Source organism: Apteryx rowi, unplaced genomic scaffold (genome assembly GCF_003343035.1).
Source record: "Apteryx rowi isolate R43461 unplaced genomic scaffold, aptRow1 scaffold_260, whole genome shotgun sequence".
In the NCBI taxonomy this organism is placed as follows: Eukaryota; Metazoa; Chordata; class Aves; order Apterygiformes; family Apterygidae; genus Apteryx; species Apteryx rowi.
This window is the reverse complement of record NW_020448975.1, coordinates 891,758-908,680: the sequence shown is the minus strand read 5'-3', so window position 1 is coordinate 908,680 and position 16,923 is coordinate 891,758. Positions and strand designations below refer to the sequence as shown.

General features: G+C 37.2%; 1 protein-coding gene across 1 annotated transcript in view; it reads right to left on the bottom strand.

The window, feature by feature from the left end:
- ADAM22 (ADAM metallopeptidase domain 22) overlaps positions 1-16,923 on the bottom strand; it is a 146,535-nt gene that overhangs the window by 34,136 nt on the left and 95,476 nt on the right. The window contains exons 8-16 of the mRNA XM_026067663.1: positions 14,787-14,857; positions 13,111-13,185; positions 11,315-11,386; positions 10,119-10,285; positions 8,053-8,137; positions 7,515-7,605; positions 5,590-5,641; positions 3,538-3,637; positions 35-106 (exon numbers count right to left, since the gene is read on the bottom strand). Of these exons, the coding sequence (XP_025923448.1) occupies positions 35-106; positions 3,538-3,637; positions 5,590-5,641; positions 7,515-7,605; positions 8,053-8,137; positions 10,119-10,285; positions 11,315-11,386; positions 13,111-13,185; positions 14,787-14,857 (785 nt within the window). The remainder of the gene's footprint in view (positions 1-34; positions 107-3,537; positions 3,638-5,589; positions 5,642-7,514; positions 7,606-8,052; positions 8,138-10,118; positions 10,286-11,314; positions 11,387-13,110; positions 13,186-14,786; positions 14,858-16,923) is intronic.

The following is a 16,923-nucleotide window of genomic DNA, read 5'->3' as shown; positions in this document are numbered from 1 at the left end:
ATCCAGTTACTAATTTACAGTACATTGCACTTACTGCAATAGTCCCACAGTCACATTCTTCCCCATCTTCCACAAAACCATTGCCACATTCTGGAGGATCCAGAAGCTGCAGAGAAAATTAGAAATCAAAGGACATGTCTTTCCTAAGGAAGCCACTGTCACATTTATTCTGTACAATGTTTTTTTAGCTAGCACTCCAAATGCACTACCAAAAACACAGTACCCACAACTCAGAGAGAGTCAGATTAGAAACAGCACAAATAAAACATACAGAGAACAACCAACCCAATGGATTAATTAAGCAGTTCTGCAGAGCAACATGGCATCATTTGTGTTAGAGTGTCATTTTTATAGCAGATTCAGTCCGAGCAGAAGCCACAATCAAAAATAAGTGTGACAATAAATGAAAAATTTTAAAACAATACAACACTTCAACTATAGTTAGAGGGGCTGCAATTGTTGAATTCAAGTGATGAAGGCTGTGTCCCAGGTTGAATTCCGTAATATACCTTAAGAAGGAAAAGTCATAAAAATTGTGCTTTGGAAGCAAACAGCACAGAAATGAAGGGAGAGCATGTGATTCTTATTTAGTCTTTGCTACAGTCAGATACTATTTCCTTCTCTTTTCCTATACCATATTTTTGAATTTTCAGCAGTTTTCAATAAGCATGTGTCACAGCTGGATGAGAAATCACTGCTGATAAGGCTTCTGCCCTTCTCCACTTTCCCTTCACCCTCCCCATTAAGCTGCAACTTTAAATGTCTAAATCTGTGTATCTGTAGTAGTAATAATTTCCTTTCCCACAGGCAAGATTCATTCACCATTTTTAATAAGAATCCATACATTGCTCTCTTTTAATGGACCCTTATACTTCGTTCTTTACTGTTTCATTGTTTCCCTTATTTTAAAATTTCTAAAGGTGATTCTTCAAAAAGAAAAAAAGCTTTTCTTCGGGCGTAAGAAAACATAATAGCAACTTCTGTTACATAAATCAGAAGATGTATAAGCATCTCACCAAGACAGATAGCCTAAATTTCTGCAGATTGTCCTTCCAGCTCTCCAGTTAAGCTAGGATCATTCCAGAAACCATTGTATTTGCAAGCCATCTGCACGAGTAACTCACTCGTGGTGTACAGTTCCCTTCTTGCTGCTGCTGCTGCCTTGCTGCCAGTAGCCCACGGGCTGGAGTATCACCATGCACACTTCAACGGTGCCATAAACCAGCTTGACGTTTGTGGCACAGTGTGACGTGCTATTATTTGATACCTCTTTGAAACAGAAATTTGACTGCAGCTTGAAATGCATGGGTAGAACATTTCATTAAATATAAGCAAGTAATTTTCTTTTAGAATTATTAAATAGTCGCTAAAACTGCTGGCTTCCTAGATATTTTCCAGACATCTTAATTTCTTCAGTATCTTTAGGTGTGCTGCACAAGTAGATTGAAAAACAGGGGGTCCTGCCATAAAACGTAGGGCCAATTTGCTGCAGAACATAGGGCCAACTAAATATTAAATGAAAAGAAAAACATGAAAAGCAAATTAGATAACTTTTCCCCAAAAGTCTTTATATAATTCAGTTATTCATTAAAAAGGGCATATGCTCAATATGCTCCAGCAGTCATTGAAGTAATGTTTGGGATCAAGGCTGATCTTACAGTGGAGCACTGTAGAACGCTGCACCTTCACACATCATGTTTCCTTTATCTCATATTTCTTTAAAAGTAAGTTTATGTTTTATCACTCTTGCTGGGAAACATGCCTTTTTGACAGCCTTGTGAATTAGACAGACACCCATTGTTAATAACTTTCATAACTTTAAAACAACTCAAACAACAATACATGAAAGACAATCACCCTGGCTTCCATATCTGACTTTCACATTTTCGTATCCAATGAGAAAAAAGTGCAAATGCTGCTAATCTAAACTGAGATGAAAGTAAATTGTTTTTCTTTTTTTCCAAGTGACAGATGTGCAGTGAACATAATCGCTAAACAAGCCCAAGCAAGACAGCATTATGTTATGGAAGAAATCCACTCAACAAAGAAATAAAACCATCAACATTGCTCTCTGCCTGTAATGAGATGGAAAAAGAAAACTTCTAAAATGCAGGGATGTTTTAAAAAATGAAAAGCCACATATCTTATCAATGAATTACAGTGCTCTCTCTCGCTTTCAATAATATGCACTTCCATGAAACATTTTGCAGAGATAAGCAGATACAAACTTTTGCTTACAGTCATCAAAACAGAAGATGGTGTTTTCTGTATGAACCTCTAGAGGTGGCTTTCAGTAGGTGCCAAGTACCAGAAAAAACAAACTCATTCTTGTTTATTTATTAATAACATCAGTTCTCTCATAATAAGAAATATTCAAACCTGCAGTTCTTAAACTATCCAGATTTGATGCCTTCTCTTCCTCTCTCTCTAATATTTACTGAAATTCTGTGGCTGTGGAATCTATCAGAAATTGTACTTTTTCCTCAGCCACTCCAGAAGGAACATACTCGCTCCAGTATTGACTTTCTCTTTTACATTTGTGACCCCCTCAGCTACCAAGCCTTTTTTCCAAGTTAGACTGTCTCTCTGCCTTAGCCTCTCTCCTTTGCTCATTGAAAGACAACCATTAAATAGAGGTTAACATTAATTATATATAGGAAAGAGTCATGACTATCATCTCGAGCAGAGCCCAGTGAGGAGTTGTATGGCCCGTGCCTGCTGCTGCCACACGGCTCCCGAAGAGCATGAGGAACACCCCAGTGATGCCTGCCCTCTGCAGCGCGCGGCTTTCTCTCCTGCTCTGCCTCTCCTAGCATTTGAAAAATTAGTGGCAGTTTTCAAACACTGCTGTGAAAAGACGCTGTAAAATCCTTTCAGAGAACTGTAGGAAAGAGGCGAAAAAATTTCTTGATGGTGAAACCACAGTTACTTCAGAAGGTGCCAATTTATTAATCTTTCTCTGAGGACAAAAAGCATTAACTTTGCCTTCTCCAATTCAGAGAATACCAAAGCCACTGGTAACCACCGCTGTTCGAAAATCAGCTTGCTGCAAGGCTGCACACTCACTGGAGAGGTTCTAAGAGCTCTATCTTATCCTCGGGATAGATGTGAAACAAAAGCAATCTTGCTTCAGCTTCCAGAGAATTGCACCAGGACACATCAGTTCAAAGCAAATTAGAATTAGAGTTGTGCAAAGTTTACCAAGACACTTGAAACCTCAGCAAACAAATTCAACAGCATACTGTAATTACAATATACAAAAGAAAACTGCATGAGGGATAGTTCTAAATCGAAGCCTGGGAGAACTCTGTTGGGCATGAAACCACCTATTAAAAAATTATTTAAATATCATTGCCAAACCAGTATGAACTAAAATCAGCCACTTTCACCAAGCTGTCACCAGGAAATCTGGAACTTAGAGAGAACCAGAGATCTCAAAATTACATTTTTTTTCCCATAATATTGCTTTTACTCTTCTTGGTATCTTCTAAATTAGAAATACAATAGAAGTAATACTCAAAAATAAGGTGGGTTTACCTTGGTGGGTTTATTGAAAAGGCAGGCTCCACCTCCATTGTTTAAAAATTCATGATACTCTTCAATATCACACTTGGAGAACTTGCTTGGAAGATAATACCTGCAAAGAAATGAGATAGCAGGATTATTTTTTATAGTGCTTTTTGCAGTATATCTCCTTTTTTCAAAATAGGGGAATGATAAACATATAGTCATACTCTAGGAAAAGTGCTAGAGTACACAGTTCAGAACCAGAGTGAAGATATCTGCTTGTAACTCATTCTAATTGATAAATCATTTTCATAAATGGCAAGCAACTTTTAACAATGAGGTAGAGCTTGCATAAAGTGAGAAGTTAAACAGATTTCAATATGAGTTCTTTTATGCCAAATACCACAAATCCTTATTATACAATATGTAGTTCTCACAAACATGATCAATTCCACTAAAGGACCTGATCTCAGAAATGCATTTATTTTTTCCCATATATATTGTAGGAGACAACTGCTGCCTTTCCCACACAGGATCCGTTTAAAGATTGCTCACAGCTCATTCCTCTCTTAAACAAAATTGCTGTCCTGGCCCACAGAATTTTTATATAACAGTGTCATACTGTTTTAAAACAAGCTTTTAACCAGTATCAGCTAACATATCTGCTGCCCCCTCTCTTGTGCCCCACTGAATAAATTTCATCCCAGGACAGAGTGTCAATACAAGGCCCAGTGCACCACTTAAAAACAATATGAGCTTTAACTGATGCAGAGAATCTTTGCATGGAACCTTCCCACATGGAAAGAATTTTCCCCTAAGTAACTTGAGTTATCTTCATATTTAGGTCCTTAGTCAGAAGAGTATTTATGCATCAATCAAATTTGAGAGTCTTAAGGGCCTTCCTGTATCATGTTTGTCACTGGATAAAAACATATTATCAAAAGTGCTATACAAAGTAATCCTGCACTGCCAGGAATGATGGCTTGCAAAACATAAGTGGTCTTTTCCATCTCTGGTGTTTATGATTTAGGGCTAAAGATTACAGAGAATTTAGGATTCATCATCCTGAAAGCAGCTTTGTAAATATATATTATTTTGTATATAATTATTTGAAAGGTTTGGATTTTAGATAAAGAATTTAAAGATCATTAGAGAAGAAGTCACTTTTTACAAGAAACAAGGACGCTTCCCAAGTTTGTTTTTAACCTATTAAAAACAATCAGAAAAATCCTATTTGGTATGTGTTTAGGTAAACAAGGCATAAAAAAGGCACACATTTGCACTTCCAAAGAGCTTTGTATGAAGAATGCTTTTTCTTTGTTCACAAATTATACTGACCACAAAGCTATTAGAAAAATTTATACATCAGACTGAAATACCTTTAGAAGTGTGAAGCACTGTCTGTATTTAAAACTAGACTACAGTTTAGTTCATATGCATGACAGAAGACAGTTCTGTAATATAAAGAATTAAGGCCCAAATACGCACTCTAGGGAGCCTGATCAAATTTCATCTAAAAGCAAAAATTTCCCAATGCACTAAAAGCCATTCTTTACATAAAATCTCTCTAGCAACTTTATCGTGGGTAGATGTATACTAGGCCTCTAAAGGGAGTGCGCTTTTTCATATATTACACAAATTGGGGATAAAAAATTAAAAATACATATGAAAGGTTTATGAAGAACCACAGAAAATTAGATATACATAAGAAATTTGATCACAGCATTTCAAGAATTTGGATGTGTCATCATTTTTTCCCCACTCAACAGCAGATTCACAGGAGAAAACAAGTTAAACATGATTCTGCTTCTTTCACAAAGAACAGACTTGGCTGTTGAGCTGCTGTTCTTTGTGTTTTCAACTAACAGTCACTAAAACCCCTCTCTTATGCTCTCATTATCTCACATGTTCGCACATTTCTTTGAAGGTGTTTTTTCTAAGTATGTTGTACAGACAATACCTTACTTTCTGAAAAATAATTCACAGAAAATATTCTGCTGAAACACAAAAGGCATCTATTTTCACACCTTTCCTTTATGTCATTGTATGAATGACATGAATTTCCTCCAGTGCAATGCTTACCCTGTGTCTCCCATGATGCATCCAGACCATGTGTCCTCACACTTACACTCACCTGACAATAAAAAAAAGTAAAATTTACACATTGAGTCTTGTAAGAGTCCAAAATAATACATTTCTTATTGCAAAATTACACTGTAGTCACCTCATTTTACCTTTAAAGATAATCTGAAAAGAATCTTTTGCTATTTCGTTGCACACCTTAATTTAAGCATATGTGTGCACACTGACAAACTTTCTTTCAAAGTCTATACCTGTTTCTATGCAATTCTGAGCTTTGAAAACATGTCTTGTTTGTCCTTCCTTCTCTGGAAACTGCACTGGCAGCCTCAGGCACCTGCAAATCATGAGCCAGCTCTCTCTTCCTCCCAAGTCAAGGTACTGAATTTCCAAATTTTCAGAGCAAAAAAAATGACGTTTTAACCCATCTTAGAATTTTTCAGTTCTTTTCTACTACTATGCCAGTGCGACTGGAGAAATCTCAGCTTAAAAAAAACAATCAATCACTGACGCACACAAAAATGCACAGGATGGTTTGTAAACACAGCAAAGTACAAGGGCACAGAGTAGCTGTTTCCTTCATTCTCCCACCTTTTCCTTTCCCGCCTCCTTTCCCCTACGACTCAGCAGCAGAGCCCAGCCCTGCCGGCGGCTCTGCAGTGCCAGGTGGTGTTGCTTTGCTCTGCTCTCAGCCCTCAGGTTCCAAAACTGTATGTGGTATACATTTCGGTGCACGTGCTCTGCATGTTTGCTTTTTCCTTTCTGTTTCTGCAATGTGCATTACTGTAATACATGAACATCGGTTTATTGCTTCTATCTTAGAAGCACAACTAAAAAGGAAATGGGGCTCTGCCCATTAGTTTTGTTCTCCCTCCCTCCCCCAAAAAACTTGTGCTTTCACTCTGCTCAGCCATAAGACAGGGAGCCATCACTCTTATTTTCACTTTCCTTCTGCCCCCATATCAAGTTAAAATATGCAGCTGGAACATGAACACTGAACATGTAGGTAGCATAGAGCATCTTTCCTACATTTCTGAATATTTTTCAAAATAAAATTACGTGAACCACAGAAACCTCTATATGTGGATATATCTTTGCATTATCTACTGTCTTTACAATGGCTGAAAACAAAATTCATCTAAAAAGAGAGGTCTATCATTCAATATAGTAATTACATTATTTTTTCATATGCTCATTTTAAAAAAATAGTAATAATCTTTTTTTCATCAGCCACATAAGTATACATGACCTAATAACTAAGCACTACATCATCCAAATAGTTTTAAAATTGTATGATTACTTTAATCACCCATTGCTCTCAGTGTGGTGGGACTTTGTACAAAGTGGAACCAGTGAGGGTGAAATGCTTGTGGGGGAAGATCTGAATTAAGGGATTGCAGGTAAATAGGGTTTAATAAGAAGTTGAATACCAAGGTTATAGTAGACATTCAGTATCAGCACAGTGGCGAATACAGGAGATTGGAGTAATAAAGAACAAGAGGAATCCACTCAAAGCAAACAGGGGCAAAACTATATGGTCAAAATTACCCTGCATCACAGGACTGAGGTGGCTCCCCACCCTCAGTTTAATAATATACATCTACCTTTGCACGTTACCATGGCAGTCATTTAGTCTGTGGGGGTGACACCAGTTTAACTGAAATGAATGGAGGCGGCAGACATCTTTATGATCTATTTTTAGTCAAAAGGTGACATTAGTGCTACTAGTAATTATGGGCAGGGGAAATGACAGCATTTTTATAGAGGAAAATTCACGATATGTCAGTCTCTCCTCATGTTATTACAAGAAAAGTAAAAATTTTCCAATATTGTGAGAGCCATGATAAAAAATCATATCAGACACTGATAAGTTCCTCCAGCTCTTTAGATCCTCTCTTGAGAGAGGATGAAAAAGCAAACAAACTTACCACTTATTAGTTTTCTTCTGTCTGAGAAAATGCCAATATTTTGGGCTAAAGTCTGTGCCAGGGTAACTGCCATTAAGTCTGGTTTTCCAAACTGAAAGAAACAAGCAAGGCAGGAACAGTAATCAATTAGATACAAGTATCTTAGATAGAAGTTAAGCTTTCCTCATTTAAAGGCAGTATTTTAAGGCAAAAACAGATGCAAAATATTATAGCTCTTTACTTCAGCGCAGCTACATAATGGGCAAGTGAGGAAGACCAAAAGCTGGCTTAAGAACAAGTTAAGTATGAGAAACTCTGTTTTTTTCTTGCCATTGTGGCTGCAAGTATGAATGACAAGATCAGACAGCGTTGAAAAGTGTATTTTGAACCCATATATGACTCTATTCAAGCACCATTCTTTACTGAAACATCCCTTCTATGTAGCTGTACTAAAATTCTGTATCAACAATGAAACAGCAAGATATTTTGAGAAACATGTCTGCACAGCTAAATTCTGTGGTTTCCACCACTTTTTGCTCTTATCAGTATCAACACCTACCTCATTCACACCTCCGCCCTTCAGCAAGGAGCAGATTCCACCAGTGTGGGCTACGCCACTCCGACTGCTCTGAAATCGACTCCCCCTTTGACAAAAAGGAGAAGAAGAGAAGTTTACCTCGCTCAGCCCCTGAGCTTTTCACCTAACCATCCCAGTATTTACCTTTCTCATCTCCAGATAAGACACCAGCATTTGCAAATGCCAGTTGCTACCACCATGCTGCAATTATGCAAAAACAAAATATAGAAATGGGGAAAACAGATAACCATTCACAAACCTCACATGAAAACCCTTCTAAACTGTCTCCAGAAAAGTGATACCATCTTCCCATCTCCTCCTCCGATCACCTAGTATAAGAAAGCTTAAGATAAGAAGGGGACTATTTTGCCAAATCACCTGTACCTCACCAGCCTTTTGCTTGTTTACATACTACGCTAGCACAAGGACGTTGGCAGCCTACACTGGCATGAGCTACAGACTGAGAGCAAGAGAGACCACTGTGGTGCCAAAGCATGAGGCTTCTGCTGTAATGGGCAACTGGTTAAAAGACACATGTCCAGATGGGCCATGTAGATGCAACAAGATGAAAGGTTTAGGTGAAAAGCTGTACCAAGCAGTCTGCACTCTCTGAGGCAGAGGCAGGTGAAAACTCCCCAGAATTGCTGGCAATCTAACCCAGGAGACAATTGCTCTCCGAGCCTAAATCTGACCATCGCTTTGATGCTGCCCATGTCAGCATGAACGATTGCCAGTCACTGGAGGCAGAAGACACTCTGTACCACTTCAGAACACTGATCCACACCAGCTGTGGCAAGCTGATTTTTCAAAGAAAAATAGAAAAACACCAAGAAACAATACAACTAGCTAATTGTGCTGAGGGTAGAAGTTCATTTGTAAACTGTACCATCACGCAGCCAGTCTCGCCTCCCAACTCAATAGTGTCTTACTAAAGGACGCAATCTGAGAATTTGATATTTCTAAATAATCTATGAATGCAATACCTCAAACACCATTGTTGCTGTTGCTGTTATGGTCAGTATTGGAATTAGTATTACAGTGGTACCCAGAGTCCCCATCACAGGGACAAACAGGGCCTTCTTTGTTATAGTCAATCCAMAAACACTTGTAAGAAAAACTGATTCCCATTTTACAGATGAAAAACTGAGATACGGAGGAATCAAAATCTCCAGGCACCAACTGCAGATCTCAGTAGCTCTCTTCATATAAGAGGTCAATGACAGTAATTAAGCATGTGCAAAAAAGTTTGAGAGGCTGGATACTGCAGGTGGGTATCGTGTCTCCTAATTCAAGTTGTGTTAAAGTGAGGTTTTAAGCTAAGTTTATTCATGTAGGCTCCTAAAAGGTCAGCACAGAGACATAAGGACTCTTACAGAGCAATTTGTCCGGCCTATCTCGTGTGGGTCAAAAATCATGAACTTTTCCTCTATTTTTGTATACATATTTTGTTATATCAACCTCATTACCTAAATAATTGAGAGATTTAGAGAAAATAGCATTCCTCCTAGCTCACTATTCTTGTAGTGCACGTTCCTCTGAAGAACCAACTGTTTTGAGGAACTGAACCACTTCAGAAATCCTGCAGCGTGGAGGTCATTTGACAAAGTAAAGCAGGCCATATTGCATTTTTTGCTTTTAAGCAGAAATCCTCATTGGTTTCAAAGCACACATTCTGCTTTTAAATATTTTAGCAAGGCTGTCAATGCTTTACCGCAGCAGAAGCAAACCTACAACACGGAGCCATGCATTACCTTTCAGGCAGCTGTGGCTCTGCTTGCAGGGTAGTTAACTGCACAGAATAACCGACAATCACAGCGCATGCAGCTTGTGCTTAACAAGTTAAAACTAAAGAGAGTAAAATCTCCAGTGGCACTGCCAGGCAGTTTGTGCATTATTCTAACTTCTTCCCACCTCCCCATCAGAAACATTACGTTCTGAATTACTGTGGATTACATACACAACAGAAAGGAGACGCGTTAGCCACTTGTGATAAGCAACCCCCGAGGTACGGAAAAAACAGTAATAAAACATCATACAAGGTTACGTACGAAAAAAGGTGAACTGCGTCACTTTTCTCTCTGATAAAATCCCTCCTATATTTCATAAACTCACGTAGGGTCACCAAGGGGTTTTCAGATATGGTGAACTTGTTATCAGTAGCCCAGGTTTCCATGGCAACCAATACTATCCTGGTGTTAAGTTGTTCTTTATATATCTAGTACATTGACAGAACGAACAAATATATTATATCAAATAGAATAAAGGTGCTTTTTACCCCTTTTCTGCAATAGCTTGCATAACTAAATACTTAGTTTGTACTAATACACTTTCTCCTATGCAGTTACATCTCCCTCAAAACCAGCAAACAAACATAAAAACAAGTAAAATCTAGACTTTCAATAAGTTCTCTCACGCCAAAAAAAGATTCCTTGCAGGTTCTATAAAGGTTCATAGAAATGAAGTGTGTTTTTTGTCAGATTACTACAGAACCATTTCAAATAGTTCAAAGATTTTGAATTTACCTGTCTTTTGTAATGTCCAGCACATCTCAGTGACACAAAAGAAATGTTTTATATTCAACAGCAATCTGCAAAAATGCTGCTTTTACTTTTATACACCTCTTCAGTAGTATTTAACCTCACACCAGCTGACTCATGCAAAACAGGGCCATCCTTTGACTGCTGGGGGTTAACAGTGCGCACCAATGGGTTTCAAGAGTGGGAACAGCGTTTTTCATTTTCGAGTAATAGAATTTTCTGGAGCGAGGCATAAAAGCCTCAGGTGATTCTCATTTGATTCATCTGAACTCATTTGATTTAGCATCACAACTATAGTCCATATAATCCATCTCTATGGATTGTTCCTATTCTAATTCATTTACTCAAATGCATATTTTTTTTCTGAGGAATTCTAGTGCATTTTAATTTTAGATTGTCTTTTAGTTTAAGCCACAGTCAACATATGATCCTGTGTTAAACATTGTCATACCCAAGGTGCCCCTCAGCTTAAATTCAAGGAGTCAATCCAGCAGGGTACTTAAACCTTTGAAGCCACAAAAGATCTCTTACCCTTTATGTTAGAAAAAGGCTTATACTTGGCTGACTTTGGTTCTAAATGAAAATTTGTGACCTTCACATATGTTATTATTAGGTATATCATGAACAGACAATTCCTGCAATTATCAGCAGGATAATCATATGATTTATCTCACAGGTAAAAAAACATATATTTGAGTGATACTTACTAAATCTGCCATGTTGACAACTGATTTAGCATAGCTATTTGTATGGCCAACTGACAGGCGGTGCTTTTTACACTGTGAAACAAACACAGGCAAGTTATAAACATAGATTTTCAGAAAGAACAAACGCAATTTCCAAAAAAAGTATGGGGTAAAAAGCAACTGTATCAACAATAGAACCTCTGTGCAAGGCTGGGTCTTCTGTGCTGAATGTAATGTTAGTAAGTGATAGCAGAAAATCACTCAGAAATGCACATATTTCACAACAGCTATTGTGAGAATCTATTAATAAATGCTTGGAAAGTATTTTAAGATCTTTTCTGAAAAATGCTACAGGAGCAGGAACACATTATTATTCTCTTTACTACCTTCATTACTGTCATTTTAATGATGGTGACAACCTCCTGCTGTCTCTCCCAGAGGTTCCCCAGAGCTGGACATGGGGAGGATGCTGTGTGCCTACACCCACTCTGAGCACCTCTGCAGGGCTTCAGCTGCATGCTGAGTTCATCTACTGCCGCATCTACTGCACACCCACAGAATAATCAAAATGTACATACACACTAGCCCTAGCCATTGAGCAAGGGAAAAGCCTAGAGCGCATGGCCCTTCCTTGTCTTTGGAAGAAAGTATGTGGCTTATCCAGCCACAGCTGTTCACTAGCATTTGCTTCTGAGAACTATCTCCTAAGTGGACTGACTCTCACATTAGCTATAAGTAACCAAAATCAGGAAGCATTGTCCTTGGGAGGAAATCAATGGGCAAATTGCGGCTTCAGGTCTTCAGGCTCAAACACAACCACACCAATTTAAGGAATTCTGCATCCAATATTATCCACTCTCATCAAAGAATTTATTACTACATCCAACAAACTGAACTGACAGAGTACAATGTTATCCAAAAACTGCCCAAGGACAGTAGCAGATTCCTTTTAGACTCTGATGTCTATTTTTGCCAGTTTGTGTATTGCTTGAGAGAAGCTGCACATTACAGAAAGGGTACAAAAAATCTATAGATACACTGACTTTAAAGCCATAAATGACCATAAAATCATCTAACATAACCAGTCTAAGGGGTATCACCAGTCTCAGAATTTATCCAGTTACTTCACTATTGAATCTCATTATTTCCATTTGACACAAACACATCTTCCAGAAATGCATTCAAACTTGATTTGAAGACTGCAAAAGATGGAGAATTTTGCATTTCCTTTGATATTTCTTTCACTAATTATTAATCACCTTCACTGATTTAAATCTGTAACTTTCCCCATCTGAATGTGCTTGTTTTTTCTTGTAGATTCTAATCTTTCTGATGTTTCTTTCCACCACATTAAATAGCTTATTCATTTTCTCCCTGAAAAAGTATAAGCTTAAAAAAATATTTTTATCTGTATTTACTTGAACATATCAAAAAATCCAGTGTCATTGTTAATCTCCCCATTGTCATCAAAGCTGTACAATTACATTATTGTTTGTTGAGTTACCATAACTAAGAAAAGCGTTCAAGAAAGCCAGAAAGAAAAACCATCAGCTTAAGGAGTCACACTGATATTAGTCACCTTAGGACACAGACTTCTAATTTACGACCTTACTTTCTGATACTCAGGCCTGGATCCATCCTCAGTGAAATCACCTTACTGCAACTTCAATGGCTAACGAGACTGCAATCTGTTGTTTTAGGGACATCCTGTATTTATTTTACCCAGATGTTGTTGTTTATTGTTCATGCTTTACAGGCAAACTAAGACAAGATTATGTTATTGGTAGATGTAAGATATTGAAATATGCCAGTCTTACCATTAGATGATCATTTACAATCATTAACTCAATGTATTTTGTTTCCTCTTCAACTTTACGTGGAATCTGACGAACCTACAGATAGAGTAATATCTTCAGAAAACTTCTGTCTTTTTTTTTTCTTAATTCTGTTTTTAGATATTGATAATACTTCTGGTGCTTAGTTACGTCATTAAATAAAATCTTAAATGTACCCTAAAAAGGCAATAGTACATCAAATTTGTCTGAACTAGCAGGCAGTAAAAATGGACATGCATTTTTATTGCGTAACTGGTTGGGATATTTTTTGGAGGGTGAATGAGAATGAATTAGATTTTTTTCTAATGTACAGTCCCCAAATTTCACCTTCTCCAGAACATTTATATAATCTTAAGCAATGAAATCAAGTCTTTCACCACACCTGACCCTCCATCCTAGCTTTTTTAAAGAGGCCCCCATTTGGGCCTCTCTCTCTAAAAAATGGGTTGTATCAGCTAAAAACATTAAATGTTTTTTACAGAGAAAGGGAATTACCCTGACTTTTTTTACTAAAAAACTCTTTTAACAATTGTATTATTTTTTCACATACTGTATGATTCACACACTGAACACAGTACTTATCTCAGTGTCACATTTACTTCTAGTTTAGAAATATTTACAATTGTGCTTCTCCATGAAGTCCTTGTTTTCCTGGCTTTTCCAGGACAGTTATAACATCATTATGGTTTGAAAATCCAGAGTAATGGCTATTTTATAAACCGCCTGATAGAGCCTCAGAATGATTTCTGGAATTTCTCTAATGTCATTCTCACTCCTCTTTTGCCTCTAAGATGCTTACATTAGTTACAGATGTAAAAGTCATCTTCTCCAACTGCTCTCAGTATTTCATGTTTGCCTGCACTGTTCAGAACCCTTGAACTGGCCCTGTTTTGACCTGTACCATCATTTGAGCTCTAGTCCCAAAATGCAAAGAATTGTTGCTATCTTTCCAGTGTAAAGATAAAAATCTGCAGTCAATGGCTCCTTCCTTTAATAAACAGGAATTGAACTCTCAATTTATAATATTTATTTAAATCAAAGTCAAGTGAGATAACGTAGCTACTTGTCAGCATTGCAGCATAAAAACTATTTGTAAATATTTCACTAATTGGGATTTTCTGATCCAACCCTATATTAAAATTGATGGAAAATATTTTAGCTATTTTTTTCATATGCAGCTTAGCAATGTAGATAATTTTATCATGTTGATGAAAACACTAATTTTGAGATTTAGCAACAGAATACTACATGGAGCTTAGGGGAGGAATTGCCATGTGGTTTTATAAAAATAAGGGCGAGGGGGCTGATCTTGGCAAGACATGTATGTCTTGGGGTATCCAGTAATTCTCTTGAAATTGACATTTTGGTTGCTCCTGATCACTTAAAAGGACTTTAACTCTTAAGGTAAGTAAGTAATGTGTAGGAGAATCCAGCATTATTTATTTATTTATTCATTTCTGTTTATTTATTTATTTTTATTTACATTTATATTTATATATCCAATATTCGATACCCCTTTTTGTAATAGCTGTATTGATATAGAGAGACCTCATGTCAAACCAGAAGCAGAGGCAGGACTCCATCTGGAAGAATTAATTCAGCAGACACAAAACAAACATAATGGCATATTATTTATAAGTGAGCATATTGGCACATACCTGCCTTTTACTTCTTTTGTGTCTTGGCTTTACAAGAAACTTCTGCGACGTAGTATTCATTTGCCAGAATTCTAAGCAGAAAACACAGGCAAATACATTGAATGTTTACAAAAATACAGCTCAACAATAACTGACCCTGATGTAGCACATTCTCCCATGGATCAGATAGGATAACAACTCCTCTTTACAAATTTTCAGCTAGAAAGGAGGCAATGTTACAGCTGCTTCTCAGTGACACGGTTCTTATTAAAAACACTACTAGTGGTAATCTAAGTCTGCTAAAACAGATGATCTGTGGGTGTCACGCTTCAGAAAGCATAGCAGATGTTCTAAGACAAAACTTCACCAATACTGTGGAGGTAATATTATTAGCACAGTGCTTCCATGGAATGAATCATATTTTCTGGAATTCAGAAGACATTCACAGAGCTCTTGCAATAGCTACCTAAATGAATAAGAAGAGCACAGAAGGCAGAATTAAAGCTTTAAGATGATTATATTCACAAAGTAAAACATGTTAGAGTTGGGAGAAACTTTATGGGATTTTGGCAATGCTCACTGTCAATACAATGTTCCTCCCTGCTAATTCCTCTGTGCCTTTAATTTGTTAAACCTCTAATCACAAGCACCAAGTAGTTTATTGTTTTGCCAAATCCTTTTTGTCAAATCTATTACCAGCCACTCTTGGAAGGGCACACGAAAGCCAAGCAGAAGACAACACTTGTTCTCGCTCTTTTAAATGTCCATGATGTACTTTTCCACCTTTAATTTTAGATTCATATTCTTTGCCTTGTTTTTCTCTATACAAGAGAAATCTCTTTCCTTATCTTGCATAAACATGTTTATTATTCACACACACCCATGAATATTTTTTTTGAGATGCATAAATTAAGTGTTTGCAGTTGCTTATTTTATAGCATGTCTTTTCCTTTGTTTAGTTTCTCTCCTTTGTATTGCCTCCAGCTTTGGACATCCTTTTAGTCTCTGTGGGTTGAAAACTGCTTTCACTATTGCAGAGTGATTTTACCAATCCTGCAGAGAAGTAAACAGTACTATAGGAGCTGCGTAAATTAAGGAACTTTCAATTCACATATTTTTGTTCATAAATTTTGGTTGTGTTATAAAATCCTAAATAGTTCAGTTTGACTGGTGACTACAGAAGGTTTCTTACAGCTCCACCTCTCATCACGTAGTACATGAACTATGGAATTTCTGCATGAGGTTCAAAGAGTAGGATTAAAACCAGCACTGGCTAAGAACTCGACAGGCCTGCCGTATCAGGACTAAACCATGAGGCTGAATTGTCTATCTGACAAAACATGAAATTGCATTCTTAACCACGAGTGGGTAGTTACTTATAACACAAACCATGAAAGCAAAGCATGGGTAACTGGTATTCTGTTGGCTAAATCTTGGGGATTATACTGCCATTTTGATACGTAAAGTTTGCAAATATCCCCCTATAGAGGGGCCCAGACAACTGCAGTCACTATGCTTTAAAGTGTTTTCATGGTGCTTTACAACCATGAGGAGCCATCTGAGAACAGTTACACCAGTGCATTTGAAGATTTTCTTTATAAAACAAACCTAAAATAAATTAAATCACAACCAAGGCCCCTATTTATTGCTTAAAGGCCTGCAAAAGTCCAGTCTCTAGACCTCACAATGAAGGAAAACTACTTGAAATTTTTCTGACACGTTTGTTCGTATTTATGCTTTATGTATGTTGACTAATTTAGACTGTGTGCTAGTGCCACACAACTGACTCTCAACCTTTCACTTTAGTTTTATATCACTTTTAAAAAAGTGGTAAAAATACAGCTTTTCAATCAATAGAATAATATTTTACATTTGTATAGGATCTGAAATAACTTTACAAACAAATGCAATCATTTTACCTACTGTCACAATCATCTGGAGGGGAACATTAACATTAACACATTATCACACGTTAACACTGCACTATAATTCACAAGCTGAATGAATTCACTCAGGGTGCATTTCCAGCCAGGGACCCTCAGGCAAAAGAACAAGACCAGCAAAATCACAAAGGAAATACAGATAGCTGAGAAAGCGTAGCTGAAATTTTGACAGGAACATATCACCTTAAAAAAGTGTAATGAGGATTCAAGTGACC